Consider the following 18,595-nt stretch of genomic DNA (forward strand, 5'->3'; position numbering starts at 1 on the left):
ATTTTTGCTTCAAAAAATCGTAAAATAGGGCTTTGAGTTTTTAGTTTTTATTGGGATTACGCATACAAAATTTTTCCTACTTTTTGAATTTTTACACCACTCACTCCAGTTTTGACAAGTAGGAAGGGAAATGGGTGTTTTAGCTATGTTAATGAGTTTCGCTCCAGATTTCTCATTGTGATTTTATTTTTTTAAGAAGTGGCAAAAAAAAGTCCCAAACTCACTCCAATAGAGGGCTAGGGTAAAGAAACTGGAGTAGCGTTTCTAAATTAAAATTGCTTCGTGTAAAGATGCAGCAGAATTAACAAACAACGCAAAGTTTGATAAATTTGGCACGCCAACACAAATTCAAGCAAAACTGGCTTGAAATAATACATTCCCCTATATCTTTTTCAATAAATATAACAGTTTTTTGGGGGGTATGTCACATGTATTTACATATTGGTAGGAGATATGTTAATGTATGTGCACCTAGAATCTTACTTTATTAGTGCAAAATTGTGGCGCATATTCAATGCTCCAAATATATATATAATTTTGTGTGAAATAATTTGTACTGACAATTTTCTGGCTAGTCCTAATTTGCACCCTCTCTTAGTTTTGGGGGACATTCATATCTGCGGCATGCCTGATTCAGCACAAATGCCAGCTGTCATTGGGACAAAAACCATTGCTAGACCCCATTATAGCCAATGGGGATCCAGCGGTGAACTGTAAAAACTGGCAGTGCTGGATCCAGCGAAGAGAACAGCCTGACTGATACGCTGCCACAACTGTGAACCTAAGACAGGTTTTGTCACGTCTTGTGGTCAACAACTATACTAGCTTTTATACCAACAGATCTTCACAGTCTTGAACACATTTAACAACAAAAACACCTTTTACCTTTCATTCACATTTTACAACACATTTAACAAAGGCCACACTTTTCATAATTATGGTGCAAAATACAAATGCCGCCAGAGGCATCATATTCTAGCACAAAATACAGATGTAGCCAGCATTATCCTAACTTCAGATGTGTAAGGATGGTCACTTTAATGCAATTTCTTGTGCCAACTTAGTGTGATTCGGTTGCTTTAAAAAGTTTAAGGGGTTGTCCTGATTCAGAGCTCAACCCGGACATACCCATAGTTTCACCCAGGCAGCCCCCCTGATGTTGGCATCGGTGCATGAAATCGTGCAGGGCAACGGCTCTTTTATTTACAATAACAGACTGCCGGGCGGAGGCTTCCGCCCAGAAGTGTTTTCGGTGACGTCACCGGCTCTGATGAGCGCACTTTTTAGCGCTGCCTTAGCCGTTTTACAGGCTATGGCAGCACTAAAGCCTGCCCATCAGTGCTGTTGAAGTCACCAGGCTCACTGCTGGGCAGAAGCCTCTGCCTGGCAGCCCGAAGGAGAGCCCGGTACGTCACCGGAACTCCACAAAATGCCTTTTTCGCTCTGAACCTGGAAAACCCCTTTAATGATAGTCAAGATAACGTTTGGTACAGCTGTTAGGCCCCTTTCACACGGGCGAGTTTTCCGCACGGGTGCAATGCGCGAGGTGAATGCATCGCACCCGCACTGAATCCGGACCCATTCATTTCTATGGGGCTGTGCACATGAGCGGTGATTTTCACGCATCACTTGTGCGTTGCGTGAAAATCGCAGCAAGCTCTATATTGTGCGTTTTTCACGCAACGCAAGCCCCATAGAAGTAAATGGGGCTGCGTGAAAATCGCAAGCATTCGCAAGCAAATGCAGATGCGGTGCGATTTTTTTCACACATGGTTTCTAGGAGACTATCTGGATGGGGACCCGATCTTTATTATTTCCCCTTATAACATGGTTATAAGGGAAAATAATAGCATTATTAATACAGAATACTAAGTAAATTAGGGATGGAGGGGTTAAAAATAGAAAAATAAACTCACCTCATCCACTTGTTCGCGCTGCCCGGCTTCTCCTCTTTCTTCTTCTTTGATGACCTGGGAGGAAAAGGACATTTTGGTGACGTAACTGCGCACCATGTGATGAGCGCAGTGACGTCATCAAAGAAGAAGAAAGAAGAGAAGCCGGGCTGCGCGAACAAGTGGATGAGGTGAGTTAAATTTTTATTTTTTAACCCCTCCATCCCTAATTTACTTAGCATTCTGTATTAAGAATGCTATTATTTTCCCTTACAACCATGTTATAAGGGAAAATAATATAATCTACACAACACCTAACCCAAACCCGAACTTCTGTGAAGAAGTTCGGGTCTGGGTACCAAACATGCCGATTTTTCTCACCCGCGTGCAAAACTCATTCAAACGCTTTGCACTCGCGGGGAAAAATTGCGCATTTTCCCGCACATCACCCGCAACGCCCGTGTGAAAGAGGCCTCAGTCTTGTGGACCATATCTGAGACTGGCATGTCTCATAGTTTCTGAAATACATAGGTTTGCCTGTGTTGAACCTGTATTAGTATAGTAGTAGAAAGTTATTTTAAAGATTTTTATTTTTTATTTTTTTTATTTTGATGGTCTTGTTAACTCCATTACAACCAAATGCCATACATGTATGGTGCTTGGTGCTGGACATTAATCCAGAGTGCTGTACATGTATGGCGCCAGATAAAGATCCTGCCGTCTAGCGGTTTATTACCACTTTTGCTTTCCCCTCTGCCCGGTGCATATCGCTATGTAGTTAATACACTGCTCAAAAAAATAAAGGGAACACTTAAACTACACAATGTAACTCCAAGTCAATCACACTTCTGTGAAATCAAACTGTCCACTTAGGAAGCAACACTAAGTGACAATCAATTTCACATGCTGTTGTGCAAATGGGATAGACAACAGGTGGAAATTATAGGTAATTAGCAAGACACCCCCAATAAAGGAGTGGTTCTGCAGGTGGTGACCACAGACCACTTCAGTTCCTATGCTTGCTGGCTGATGTTTTGGTCACTTTTGAATGCTGGCGGTGCTTTCACTCTAGTGGTAGCATGAGACGGTGTCTACAACCCACACAAGTGGCTCAGGTAGTGCAGCTTATCCAGGATGGCACATCAATGAGAGCTGTGGCAAGAAGGTTTGCTGTGTCTGTCAGCGTAGTGTCCAGAGCATGGAGGCGCTACCAGGAGACAGGCCAGTACATCAGGAGACGTGAAGGAGGCCGTAGGAGGGCAACAACCCAGCAGCAGGACCGCTACCTCCGCCTTTGTGCAAGGAGGAACAGGAGGAGCACTGCAAGAGCCCTGCAAAATGACCTCCAGCAGGCCACAAATGTGCATGTGTCTGCTCAAACGGTCAGAAACCAACTCCATGAGGGTGATATAAGAGCCCGACGTCCACAGGTGGGGGTTGTGCTTACAGCCCAACACTGTGCAGGACGTTTGGCATTTGCCAGAGAACACCAATATTGGCAAATTCGCCACTGGCGGCCTGTGCTCTTCACAGATGAAAGCAGGTTCACACTGAGCACATGTGACAGACGTGACAGAGTCTTGAGACGCCGTGGAGAACGTTCTGCTGCCTGCAACATCCTCCAGCATGACCGGTTTGGCATTGGGTCAGTAATGGTGTGGGGTGGCATTTCTTTGAAGGGCCGCACAGCCCTCCATGTGCTCGCCAGAGGTAGCCTGACTGCCATTAGGTACCGAGATGAGATCCTCAGACCCCTTGTGAGACCATATGCTGGGGCGGTTGGCCCTGGGTTCCTCCTAATGCAAGACAATGCTAGACCTCATGTGCGGGAGTGTGTCAGCAGTTCCTGCAAGACGAAGGCATTGATGCTATGGACTGGCCCGCCCGTTCCCCAGACCTGAATCCAATTGAGCACATCTGGGACATCATGTCTCGCTCTATCCATCAACGTCACGTTGCACCACAGACTGTCCAGGAGTTGGCAGATGCTTTAGTCCAGGTCTGGGAGGAGATCTCTCAGGAGACCGTCTGCCACCTCATCAGGAGCATGCACAGGCGTTGTAGGGAGGTCATACAGGCACGTGGAGGCCACACACACTACTGAGCCTCATTTTGACTTGTTTTAAGGACATTACATCAAAGTTGGATCAGCCTGTAGTGTGTTTTTCCACTTCAATTTTGAGTGTGACTCCAAATCCAGACCTCCATGAGTTGAAAAATTTGATTTCCATTTTTTTATTTTTGTGTGATTTTGTTGTCAGCACATTCAACTATGTAAAGAACAAAGTATTTCAGAAGAATATTTAATTAATTCAGATCTAGGATGTTATTTTTGTGTTTTTTGTGCCTTAATTTTTTTGAGCAGTGTAGAAGGCATTGTGATCATGTGAATGCTGAGTGTCTTGGGACAGGACAGAGTCTTAGCAGAGCCTCCACAGGTGTCTGATTTCTCCTGTCCTTTGGATGCCCCACAGCAGAACAGTGCAAATTTCCAAAAAAGGTGGAACCTCCCCCTAGAGGTCTTTAAATGATGTCTTTTAAATAAAATAAATAAATAAAATACAAATAAACTTTTTAAAAAAAGGGGCGACCACAACTGCCAGCATAGTTGTTCACCTGAAAGTATACATATGTCAAAACCACTAATACAAATTAGGGAACCCATTTTAATAATTTTTTTGGTGTCCGTTTGCAGCTTTAAAAAATAAAAAACGATGGTTTGCAAATAAAATAATTTTCCCAAAATAAAAGTAAAAACAAATCTCTAAAAAGCATTAATAAAATGTCCTAGGTGTCATGTTAAAAATATTGCAAAAATTATGACCGTCCAACAAATAAAAAAGTTAGGTCCATTAAACCACCACATCCGCTAAATCACAAAGAAGTGTTCATTAAGGCCTTTTCATGCCTAGTCATTACAGGGTTAATATACTGGTTGCTAACCTTGCCTTAACAAAAATTCATCATCATGAGGAACACGCGCAATAAAATGCTATTTCTGTGCTCCAAAACTCTTGCTCAATGTAATAAAATGCTTCAGAGACGAGCTTGCAGAGATGCCTGCCGCTAAAATAGAGCAGTGTGTCATCCTGCTGATTGCCATTCAGAGCAGCCATTCACTACTACAAAAGGTATGCTGAGCTAGGTAAATGCATTGTGTCAGTTTACAAGGCTGGACAGGTATAGATATTCCATCAATCTTTTCTAGGCCTTCATCCATTCTTACATAACTAGGCTTTTCTAGATCAATTATTTTTCACTCTTCAAGAACGGGAACTTCTTGGCAATTTATCTGCAAAGTAAGATCTGTTTTTTTTTTTTTGTGTAGAATTATTATTTCGCTATATCTAGATAGTCTTGATTTCAAGCTTGTTCTGTATATACATTGTGTGTGTACATAATATAGAGTGGACCCTCAAGTTACAATATTAATTGGTTCCAGGATGACCATTGCATATTACCGCATTTTTGCCCCACGTCTTATCGGGCGGAAACTAACGAAGCGCTTCCATTATGGTAGCGCTCATCAGTACCAGAGGACCGGGAAGCAGTGAAGTCTCTGTACTCACCGCTTCCTGGTCCTCGGCTGTCGGCTGTGCAGGGCTGCGCACAACATGAGTGCACTCTGTGATCTCATGCTGTGGGCAGCCTTCACAGCACAGCCGACAGCAGGAGGAAGAGGATCGCGATGTAGGTGAGGAGCGACGGTGCCTGGAGCAGGAGAGGTAAGTGATTTTTTATTTTAAGTTTTCTGTGGCATGGGGGCTCATATGGGGGCTATTAAGAGGCATGGGGGCTCATATGGTGGCTGCACATAGGCATGGGGCTGCTAAGAGGCATGGGGCTGCTAAGAGGCATGGGGCACATATGGTGGCTGCACATAGGCATGGGGCTTATATGGTGGCTGCACATAGGCATGGGGCTGCTAAGAAGCATGGGGGCACATACGGTGGCTGCACATAGGCATGGAGATCATATGGTGGCTGCTAAGAGACATGGGGGCACATATGGGGCCTGCTTATAGGCATGGGGGCTGCTAAGAGGCATGTGGGCACATATGGTGGCTGCACATAGGCATGGGGTCTCATATGGTGGCTGCACATTGGCATGGTGGCTGCACAAAGGCATGGGGGCTGCTAAAAGGCATGAGGGCACATACGGTGGCTGCTTATAGCCATGGGGGCACATATGGGTGCTGCTTGTAGGCATGGGGGCACATATGGGGGCTGCACATACGCATGGGGGCACATACGGTGGCTGCACATAGGCATGGGGGCTGCTAAGAGGTATGGGGCTGCTAAAAGCCATGGGGGCACATATGGGGGCTGCTTATAGGCATGGGGGCTGCTAAGAGGCATGGGGGCTCATATGGGGGCTGATGAGGTAATGGGGCTCTTATCTGAAGTCTGATTGGGGGTCTTTCACATTGGGGTCTGATCTGAGGTCTTATTGGGGTCTTATTAACATCAGGGGGTCTGATAGGGGCTGTGAGCTGAGGTCTGAATAATTTTGGGGTTTCTGACTGCTGGTCTGACCTGAGGGCTAATGAAAAATATTTTTTTCTTATTATTCTCCTCTAAAACCTAGGTGCGTCTTATGGGCCGGTGCGTCTTATAGGGCGAAACATACAGTATATTGTAACTTGAATCCATAACTCTATGGAAAACTAGTAATCCGTTCCAAAGTCCCAAAATGTTATCCTAAAATAAGAGACGCTGAAGAGGACCTTTCACTAGAATAAAAAATGTAAACTAAGCATACAGACATGGAGAGCGGCTCCCAGGGATCTCCCTGCTCTTACTATTATCCCTGGGCGCCGCTCCGTTCTCCCGGTATAGGCTCCGGTAGCTTCATATGTTCAGTTCAACTGGGTGGAGCCTGCCGGCGTCTCCTTCTGCCAGGCTGTAGCGCTGGCCAATCGCAGCGCTCAGCTCATAGCCTGAGAGAAAAAAAAAAACTCTCAGGCTATGAGCTGAGCGCTGCGATTGGCCAGCGCTACAGCATAGGAGTAGGAGACCCCGGCAGGCTCCACCCAGTTGAACTGAACATATGAAGATACCGGAGCCTATACCGGGAGAACGGAGCAGCGCCCAGGGATAATAGTAAGTGCAGGGAGATCCCTGGGCGCCGCTCTCCATGTCTGTATGCTTAGTTTACTTTTTTTTTCTTCTAGTGAAAGGTCCTCTTTAAGAAAATTAAGCAGGCGACAGACTTAAAACAGTCAGGAATAGAAGCTGTAAGCTGTAAATCATGTTTTAGGATGAAGACAGGAGCTTCTTCAGGGTGCTGTATAGTACACAGTGTACCAGAAAAATAAAATGGAGGCGCCCTCACCTGGTGTCAATAGGACCTGCTCATCCTGGCAGAGGGCAGTACAGAACATGTAATAACACTCTGTGCTGTAAAGAGGAGCTACTGGACAACCAGTACAGGGGATTTACTAGAGAAATACCCATACCAATTGGTTGGATCTCAGTCTGAGGCATTGTATGTTAGAGTTGTCCCACAAAAAATATTCTACAGTTTTCAAACCAGCCCCTGGATCTGAACACTTTTGTAATTGCATGTACCGTAATTAAAATCTTTGCATAGCCACTGAGTATTTCAATAAAATGTATCTGGCTGAGCAATGAATGGGGAGATCTCCGGATCCATGTGAGGTACAAGGCTGGTTCTAGCTTTATGTACTAAATGATGTCTGGTTTTCATTTTTTTACATTTCTCATGTGATAACCCTTTCAAGTCTAGTTGCATCTTATGATGGCCCAGGAAAGACCATTGTACACTATTGTATCCTATAGCCATTGTATCTTGAAGGATCACTTTGGGGGTTATTGGAGGATGAGAATTACACAGTTGCTTCATAAAATTGTACCATAAGCACCTCTCCTTTTTGCCCAATGAGGTAAGCACTTTATTATAACAATCCCATAAACAGAAGAAACACAACTATGTTACTGTTCACACTATGTCACTTTGCAATCACCGCTGACAGTGGAAGACTGTGTAAGGGCAGACCCATTTCAACAAGGGGAATAATAATGCCCAGTTGTCAGTTTCTATTTCATTTTCCAGGAGGAATAACTTGTGATCTGTACAACACAGAATTCTTAGAAAAATCTACACAGAATTGTTATCTTATAGGGGATACATATATATTTCCCCAAAATAGACATCAGGAGACCTGACAAGGCCTCTTTAATGTTAACCCCAGAACCATGCCCCACAACCTCACCACAGTCCTTCAACTAGACCTGTAAATCTTTTTGAATGATTTAAACTCTGAAAATTAGCTCTCCTCAAGAATGAAGAAAACTGCCTCTTTACTGAAGCTACTGTGTAAATTAATGGGGGGGGGGGGGGGGGGGGGGGTTTGCGGGTGCACTTATCAACGTCTTGACATCTTTACAACAGTGACGTAAAATAGTCACATATTATGGTGCATGCCATATTTGCATCATAATTTGAGAGTTTTAGAATGCCTCGGCACTTTTTGAAAAGGGTGGGACTTATCTGGAGGGGCAGGGCTTCACGTGGCCCACCAGATTTACTGTAACTAATTCCAGAGACTGGTGTAAGTTATAGCTCAAGTCTACTCCAGCCCCTAGCCTGCGTAGATTGAAGTTTCTGGCGCATGGACTTCCAGAGATGTGACTGGTGTATGGGAACAGCAAACAAAAACGTATGGCAACACACCATTGCACATCCAAACAATATAATTAGGGATTGAAGTGGTACTATACCTACTATACATAAAAATGGAAGCACTTATGATCAAACGTCTTTTGGGTCCATCTACCGGCATCAAGGTGGCTTCTGCAGATGGCTATCTAACACTAACAGAACTGCCTCTCCTGGGCCTAACCTAAACCTACAATGTTCAGGGTTTAGAAACCAGTGATATTTATACTCTGCTCAAAGCCACCTTGATGCCATTAGATGGGCCCGACACACGTTTGATCAAAAATGTGTGTGCAAAGAGATTCCATTTTTCATGTGTAGTAGATATAGTAACAATCCAGAATAATCCCTAGTTCTATTGTTTGCATGTGTAATGGTGTGCTGCCATACGTTTTTGTTTGCTGTCTGGATGCTAGCTTTATGGATGTGCACCTGCGACTATAGATGTGCTGGTCTAAATTTTCTTGGTGTATGGGAACATTAGTCTTGATACATGGCCCTCAATGTCACTCCATGAGCTGCGTCAGAGGCATCTTACCAAGCCAACCAGTACCTTGCCTGTGGTTTGGCTGCTGTCCGTGGTCATTTTTCAAGGTTCTTTAATGCATTGGGCATTGACTTACAGCAGCGATGGCTAACCTCTGGCACTCCGGCTGTGGTGAAACTACGACTCCCAGCATGCTACATTTATTTCTGTGTTGTTCTGAGAACAGCCAAGCAAGTGTGCATCTTGGGAGTTGTAGTTTTACCACAGTTGGAGTGCTGCAGGTTAGCCATCACTGATTTACAGGGTAGCTACCTACTGGTGGCAGTAGAATAGCCGTTTTTTTGTCTGGAGGAGAGCTAATACTTTCCCTAGGAAGCACTGTCTGGAAGTCTCTACACTAGCTGGATCTTCACAAAGAATATCAGTAAACTGGAGCTCTGATAAGAGAAATGTAAAAAGTATATTATTATTACGTGTTTTATGGTTTCTTGTATTTCTTTTACTTAAATCTAATACCCTTGACGGTGCGAGATGGCTGCAGAGCAGTGACGTACAGATATACCTGCTGTGATTGTCCGTGATATTGCATTGACAGTTATGAAATGGTTTTGTACAGAAATTAATAGGTCATTAACGTTTGGTTAATTAAGTATGCAGTTTTATGTCATTAAAGTGGAGAAGAAACTGAACAGAATACAGAATGCTGCCGAGTACAGATAGGTTGAAAATAATTGACTTTCCCCATATAATGTGTGCTTGTTTAGTACGCCTTTAATCTTCTATAAAATGCTTTATCACCGTGAGGAAACACATTTTATGTTCATCTCTGAATGAATTATATATATATAAAAAAAATTAAAGGGAAAATGAATTGCTTCTGACTTGCATGGCAATGAGGCTGCTTCTCATGTAAACCCTCTGTTATGTATTAGGAACTGGATGAACTGCAATTCTCCAATATATGCCTCCAATATATATATATAAAAGAATTGATCCCTTTACAAGCAGAAGCTTGAGAGCAGAGAAGCCACGTTTAATTCATAGTCCCTGCAGTGCTATTCTACATCCTCTACATGGACCTGAATGGGACTCTAATGAGCAAGTCAATGGCAGGGCTTTTAGCTTGAAGATCCTGACATCTGTGCCAGAATGGCATGGCACTCGAAAGAGCACTGGGGGGGCAACTCTGTACTAGAAACAGTGGGTGTCCCAGTTAACGAACCCCCACCTATGTTTCTAGATACTCAACAGATTACAGCACTCCATATGCAGCAGCTTGTATTCCACGGTGGAGAATTTATTTTTGACTTGCAGACCTACTTCCTTTTGTTAGATCACTTGTGAATGGAGCCAATCAAATGAACCTAATACATTGGTCCTGGCACTCCAACAGTTTCAGGGAGCCGCCGTGCTCGCCGGAGTTCTGGTGAAAACTGTCGGCTCACAGCAACTTTCCAAGCACAGTGCCGTACATTGGGTTGCGGCTGTGCTTTGTATTACAGCTCAGCCCCATTCACTTAAATGGGGATGAGCTGCAACTAGGCCATATGACCGATTAATGGTGACGTCACATGGCATAGGAAGTGGCTGTGGCACTCACGGCGCACTGGCTTCTTCTAACAGCTGATTGGCTGGTTACGAGGTGTCGGACCCCCGCCGATCTAATATTAATGACCTATCCAGAAGGAGCAGCGGTGTGTGCTCCTGTCCACCCAGTTCTTGCCGCGGTCCTTATTCCACCAGTACGGTGGAACCATACACCACTGACATGTCGGCTGTGTATGAGTGTACTGATTCTAAAGTGAGGTTGATGCCTGAAAACAGCTAAATCAATTAATAAAGTAGATTAGAAAAATGAATTTAAGGGGATTTGGAACATTTTGAAACAAAGAATGTTATCCTTGAGGCAATTTCTGTAAGTAGTGTCAAAATATGTAAAGTATGGTATGTTATCAGACAGGGAGCAGACTGATTTGACCAGTGACAGATGGTGCTGTGTAATCACGCTCTGCTGCTGGGAAACAACGAGACGGTATGGGGCAGAGCAATGGCATTAGTGATCACTTCTCCCCATACTCTAGAGGAGATCGCTGCATGTAAATGCACCGGTCTCCTCCTTTAGCTGATTGTCAGGAAGGAACACTTCCTTCCAGACAATCTGCTAGATTGTCATCCCATGTTAAGGGACCTCAACCCTTTAAGGATCTCCGCTGTACATGTACGGCGGAAGTCCGGCCCCCAAACATGGCGCCTGCTCGCACATGCAGCGGGCGCGATAGCCTCCGGGTTTCTGCTATTTAAATAGCAGAGACCCGCGGCACATGTATGCGATCAGCCATAAGGCTGATCGCATACATTTTCCCTTTCAGATGCCATGGTCAAATGTGACCACGGCATCTGCGCAGTCCGGAAGCGGAAGTCGCGCACTTCCGCTCCGGTAACAGCCTTTCCCGGCTGAGATCAGGGAACCTGTTACATTCATCTGATGGGCTGAAGCCTCAAGCAGGCTTCGGTGCCTATTAGAGGACTATACCAATACAGGCCACTAGGTGGCAGCATTGTATTGGTATAGTGCAAATGAAGTGTTCAATGGTGTCTATATAGACATCAATGAACACGATAGACAATCTAATTAAGGACACATGAAGTACCGGTACGTCATGTATAGTTCCGATCGCCGCCAGTTCCGATCAACTGGGAGCCTTCTCAAATAATTGAGCAGGCACCTTGGGTCAATGCGCCGGGGGCTCCTGTGATCCAACCCGATCCCCCCCCCCCCCCCCCCCCTTGTCGGCGATCGCAGCAAACCGCAGGTCATTTCAGACCTGCGGGTTGGTGCATTTCCGGGTTATTCGGGTCTCTGGGGACCCGGAACAGGATGATGATTGGTGGTGTGATAATACACCACCAATCACCATCCTGCGATCCTAAGAGGTGATGGTGAAATCACCTCTCAGGATTGCCTCATTGGTCAGGCGGGCGGGCATTTCAAATTACAGCAGCGCTCCTCTCCTCCTCCTGCACATCGATCTCCAGCCCGCACCCCCATCTGTTCAGGGATCATCAGCCAGCACCACCAAGGTATTTAGGGAAAGGTTAGGTTAGGCAGGGATATTCAGGGAAAGTTAGTGAGAAAAAAAACAAAAAAACTATTTTTGTTGCATCACCCTAAATCTGGAGTCTGGGGTCCACAGCACAGCTGTGTGACCCTAGAACCCCCAAGGGTGCTGCAGCTTTTTTTTTTTTCTGCGTACGCTGACTCTAAGCGTCCGGCCACTGTTAGCGCATCGAACACCCTAATGCTGATCAACTTCGGACAGTTGATCAGCAAGTTTGAATTTAATTTATTTTTTCACATTTTCGGGCCTTTTTTTTATTTTATTTTATTTTTTGTCTGTTAGGTTTAGGGTAAGTTCGCAAACACCCGTGCCCCCACACACACGCACACCAAATGAAGTTTATCACACACACACGCACACTCTCCTATGGCCCGCTGGATGTTCTCGGCCGAGGAGGCATACGCCCAGCTTGCCTCCAAGTCAGAGAGCCCCAGTGAGGACGAGGATGACCCCACTTTCCTTTTGTCATTCGCGGCGTCCTCATCATCTAGCGATGATGATGAGCCCCCAAGGTGGCAGAGAAGCCGCCAGGCGGAGCAAGGGGTCCGCCATGCTATGGACCCTGTGGCCCACACTACTACGAGCAGCTCTGGGGCTCGTACTAGTTTTCCGGCCCACCAGTTAAGTCCACTGGAGCCCCCTACCGGTGAACTTGTCTGGTATACCCCAGAGCGTTTTGAGCCTGTGATTCCTGATTTTGTAGGCCAACCAGAAATTCAGATTTCCACAGTGGGCTTCACTGAATACAGCTACTTTAGTCTTTTTTTTCAGTGACCACTTTGTAAATCTTAGTGGAGCAAACAAACCTGTACGCCCAACAGTTGGTTGCTCAACACCCGGGCTCCTTTTTGGCTAGGCCCGGTGGCTGGACTCCGGTCAGTGCAGCAAGATGAGGACGTTTTGGGGCCTCGTGCTGCACATGGGCCTAGTCAAGAAACCTAGTGTCAGGCATTACTGGAGTGGGGACATCCTCTTTCAGACCCCACTTTACAGTACGGCCATGACACGCTCCCGGTTTGAGGCCATCCGGAAATGCCTGCATTATGCAGATAATGCAGCATGTCCCCCCCAAGGTGATCCTGCCTATGACCGCCTGTACAAAATCAGGCCAGTCATCGATCACTTTGGGACCAAATTTGTGCAGGAGTATGTACCTGGAAGGGAGGTCGTGGTTGATGAGTCTTTCATTGCTTTCAAGGAGAGACTGCTTTTCCGCCAGTATGTTCCCTCTAAGCCGGCGAGGTATGGAGTGAAGCTGTACAAACTTTGTGAGAGTACCTCAGGGTACACTTACAAGTTTTGTTTGTACGAGGGGCGAGATTCCCGTATTAAACCCCCAGAATATCCCCCCACTCTGGGGGTTAGCGGGAAACTTGTGTGGGACCTTATGCACCCACTGCTAGATGAGTGTTACCACCTGTACATGGATAACTTTTATACTAGTATCCCCTTGTTCCAGTCCCTCGCCGCCAGATCCACGTCCGCTTGTGGGACCGTGCGGAAAAATCAACGTGGCCTCACTACCCACCCCCTCCAGGTATCTATCCCCAGGGGTGCGACCCGTGCCCTTACCAGTGGAAACCTGTTGCTGGTCAGATATACGGACAAGAGGGATGTCCTTGTACTGTCCACAATTCACGGTAACAGCATCACCCCTGTCCCTGTGTGAGGTACAGCGACAACGGTCCTCAAGCCCGATTTGTATCGTCGACTACAATCGGTATATAGGAGGAGTTGATCTCTCTGATCAAGTCCTCAAGCCATATAATGCCATGCGCAAAACCCAAGCATGGTACAAAAAAAGTTGTGGTCTACTTGGTGCAGGTTGCCTTGTACAACTCTTTTGTGCTGTCCCGGAGCGCTGGCAACACAGGGACATTCCTTCAGTTCTATGAGGTAGTCCTCAAGGACCTGATCTTTTCTGACCGGGAAAGAGCAGGCCGGAGTACCTCAGGAACTGGAGGCGCCCGGATCGTCCCTGGCCAACACTTTCCAGGTTTGGTCCCCCATACTGGAAAGAAGGGACAAACCCAAAAAAAGGTGCAGAGTGTGTCACAGGAGGGGGATAAGGAAGGACACCACTACTCGGTGTGACACGTGCCCCGATCATCCGGGCCTCTGCATCGACTGTTTCTTCAGGGAGTACCATACTTCCATGGAGTACTAAATTTATGTCCCCCTTCCCCAATTTAGCCACTGACAATCGGATAAAAAAACTAGTCTCAGACTTGAGACACTAAAACAAAAAAAAAAATTCTAAAATATTATTTAGTAAAACTAAAATAAATAAAAAAGTACACATATTAGGTATCGCCACGTTTGTAAGAATCTGCTCTATAAAAATACCCCATGACCTAACCCCTCAGATGAACATTGTCAAAAAAATAAAATAAAAACTCTGCAAAAAAAGGTATTTTTTTTGTCACCTTACATCACAAAAATTGCAATAGCAAGCGATCTTAGTCATATGCCCCCCAAAATAGTGCCAATAAAACCATCCTCTCAACCTGCAAAAAATTTGCCTCTACCGAAGATGATCGGCTAAAAACAAAAACAAAAAACTGACTCTTAGACTATGGAGATACTAAAAATTTTTTTTTTTTTGTTTATATAAAGATAATATAGTGTAAAACATAAATAAATAAAAAGTAGACATATTGGGTATCGCCACGTCCGTAAGAATCTGCTCTAAAAAAATACCCCATGACCTAACCCCTCAGATAAACACTGTCAAAAAATATAAATAAAAACTGCCAAAACAGCAAATTTTCCATTTTAATCCGTTTTTTTTTTCCAGTAACAAAGCAAGAGTTAACAGCCAAACAAAACTTAATATTTATTACCCTGATTCTGCAGTTTACAGAAACACCCCATATGTGGTTGTAAACTGCTGTATGACCAAACTGCAGGGCGCAGAAGGAAACGAACGCCGCATGGTTTTGTAAGGCAGATTTTTTTTGGCACCATGTCCCATTTGAAGCCCCCCTGATGCACCCCTAGAGTAGAAACTCCATAAAAAGCGACCCCATCTAAGAAAGTACACCCCTCAAGGTATTCAAAACTGATTTTTCAAACTTTATTAACCCTTTAGGTGTTCCTCAACAGTTTATGGCAAATGGAGATGAAATTTCAGAATTTCTATTTTTTGGTAACCTTGCCCCACAAAAATGTAATATAGAGAAACCAAAAATCATATGTACCCTAAAAATACTCCCAACAAAACTGCCACCTTATTCTGTAGTTTACAAAATGGGATCACTTTTTTATGGAGTTTCTACTCTAGGGGTGCATCAGGGGGGCTTCAAATGGGACATGGTGTAAATAAACCAGTCCAGCAAAATCTGCCTTCCAAAAACCACACGGCGCACCTTTCCCTCTACGCCCTACTGTCTGCCCGTACAGAATTTTACGGCCACATATGGGGTGTTTCTGCAAACTACAGAATCAGGGCAATAAATATAGCATTTTGTTTGGCTGTTAACCCTTGCTTTGTTACTGGAAAAAATTGATTAAAATGGAAAATTTGCCAAAAAAATCTAATTCTCACATTTTATCTCCATTTGCCATTAACTCTTGTGGAACGCCTAAAGGGTTAACAACGTTTGTAAAATCAGTTTTGAATACCTTGAGGGGTGTAGTTTCTAGAATGGGGTCATATTTTCAAATTTCAAGATTTGCTTCTAAACTTCTATGGCCCCTTTCACACGGGCGAGTATTCCACGCGGATGCCTGACCCATTCATTTCTATGAATCCTGACCCATTCATTTCTATGGGGCTGTGCACACGAGCAGTGATTTTCATGCATCACTTGTGCGTTGCGTGAAAATCACAGCATGCTCCTCTTTGTGCGTTTTTCACGTCACGCAGGCCCCATAGAAATGAATGAGGTTGCGTGAAAATCGCAAGCATCCGCAAGCAAGTGCGGATGCGGTGCAATTTTCACGCACAGTTGCTAGGTGACTATCGGGATGGGGACCCGATCATTATTATTTCCCCTTCTAACATGGTTATAAGGGGAAATAATAGCATTCTGAATACAGAATGCATAGTACAATAGGGCTGGAGGGGTTAAAAAATTTTTTAAAGAAATTTAACTCGCCTTAATCCACTTGTTCGCGCAGCCGGCATTTCTTCTGTCTTCATCTGTGCTGTGAGCAATAGGACCTTTGACGTCACTACACTCATCACATGATGGATCATGTGATGAACGCAGTGATGTCATCAAAGGTCCTATTGCTCACAGATGAAGACAGAAGAGATGCCGGCTGCTCGAACAAGTGGATTAAGGTGAGTTAAATTATTATTATTTTTTTTTAACCCCTCCAGCCCTATTGTACTATGCATTCTGTATTCAGAATGCTATTATTTTCCCTTATAACCATTTTATAAGGGGAAATAATACAATCTACACTACAACTAACCCAAACCTGAACTTCTGTAAAGAAGTTCGGGTCTGGGTACCACAGTCGGTTTTTTATCACGCGCGTGCAAAACACATTTCACCCGCGCGATAAAAACTGAACATCGAAACGCAATCAAAACTGACTGCAATTGCGTTCCTACTCGTGCGGGTTTGCCGCAATGCACAGGGACGCATCCGGACACGCCCGTGTGAAAGAGGCCTAAGCCTTGTATCGTCCCCAAAAACTAAAATGTCATTCCCAAAATGATCCAAACATGAAGTAGACATATGGGGAATGTAAAGTAATAACTATTTTTGGAGGTATTACTATGAATAATAGAAGTAGAGAAATTGAAACTTCTGACGAAGTGGAGCCAAACAGATTCGTCCTGGCACACAATGTAAGTCGATAGGGACGGATCCGTTTTCTCTGGCACAATAGAAAATGGAGTTAGACTGATCCATCATGGCTATAGAAGACATAATACAACCGAATCCGTTCATGACAGATGCATGCGGTTGTATTATTGTAACGGAAGTGTTTTTGCAGATCCATGACGGATCCGCAAAAAAACGATAGTGTGAAAGTAGGCTTAATTGGGCAGATTTATCCATGTGCAATTGAAAAGGTAGTGGTTAAAAGGGTTCTGAAGTGTGCCATGTATATCGGACATCCAAGACATGGGCACACAAGTTGGTTGGAGTTGTGAGACCCTGATACTTTTGAGTCACAACAGAATTGTGAGGCACGAAAGTGAAGTAGATGCCTGTTTCTAAGCATTCATTGCTGCTAGAGACATTTAGAATGGGCTGTGCGTCATTTAGTATACAGTGCCGAACCCTGCGCCTATGCCTCTTAATAAATCTGCCCCATTATGATCCACAATGTAGTGGTTGTATCCTGCAAAGATTTCCTCCTATTGTGCTTTCCTGCTCATTAGCAATGAATGTAAATCTCTGCCTGAAACACTGCAGCCATTTACTATATAGTTACAGGCGGACGGTGGTTTTAAGATGAGCTTAATAACTCATTGCTACCCATGGGACAAGCTTCTTGTGCCCTTCAATATAGAGGAGAGTCCAGAAATGCTGCATAACTGCCCTGTGAAGCACTAAAAAGCAACGGCTTTATGATAAATGAGATCCGACTTACCATGGACTTACCATCCTTCCCTTCTTCGCAGAGGGTGTCTGTGAAATCTGGCTGACCAGTGAAGACACCGGGGCGTACGGCAGAGACATTGGGACAGATCTTCCTACTCTTCTTTGGAAGCTGGTTGAAGTTATCCCTGAAGGTGCAATGCTGAGACTGGGCATGACCAACCCCCCTTACATTTTAGAGCATCTGGAGGTAAGAACATGTTGATGTATAGACCTGTGATACTTCTAATGTTAGATTCACAAGCCATTGCCCCCACTAACTGTTAGAATGAATCTGCAATGCCATATCTCCTCAGCCCCCTGACAGGTTTATGTGGGTGAAGCTGACTGGGCACTACAGTGTTCAGAGCCCCTTGGAAAAATACACAACATGAGCTATAGATGTACAGTGGGCACTAGAGCTCAGAAGCCCCTTTTTTAGTTGTATTAAGGGCCACAGGAAAGATTTTAGCTAAGGCCTTAATCGCACAACCGTAAGCATTTTGCGGGCCACAAACAGTGGATCTGCAAAAAATAAAAGTGGTCCGTGTCCTTTCCACATTTTTTTTGATGACCCATTGACTTCAATGGGTCTGTGGGCTGCATTTTGCAGACAAATGTAGGGCATTTTTTGCGGAATGGACATACCGATGTGGAAAGGACTCGTCCATGTGCTTTCTGTATCTCCGTTCCGATAAAATATAGAACAAATAGGTAAGAAAATGTGGGAGGTAGACAAATGGACCTTTTAAATAAGACTTTTCTAGTGGTTGTGTTCACCTCTCCATGTACTAGAACACCCAATGGCTTCTAATGTTTCTTTCCTTTGCTGGTATAAAAAGTTTTACTGTCAATGGATTCTCATGAGCAGCT

The 18,595-nt window shown here is 44.6% G+C and overlaps 1 protein-coding gene across 3 annotated transcripts in view; it reads left to right on the forward strand.

Moving 5' to 3' along the window:
- CDKAL1 (CDK5 regulatory subunit associated protein 1 like 1) overlaps nt 1-18,595 on the forward strand; it is a 963,682-nt gene that overhangs the window by 513,608 nt on the left and 431,479 nt on the right. For all 3 annotated transcript variants that reach the window (XM_040432802.1, XM_040432800.1, XM_040432801.1), the window contains one exon: nt 17,767-17,933. In XM_040432802.1, the coding sequence (XP_040288736.1) occupies nt 17,767-17,933 (167 nt within the window). The remainder of the gene's footprint in view (nt 1-17,766; nt 17,934-18,595) is intronic.

The sequence above is a fragment of the Bufo bufo genome, chromosome 5 (genome assembly GCF_905171765.1).
Source record: "Bufo bufo chromosome 5, aBufBuf1.1, whole genome shotgun sequence".
NCBI lineage: Eukaryota > Metazoa > Chordata > Amphibia > Anura > Bufonidae > Bufo > Bufo bufo.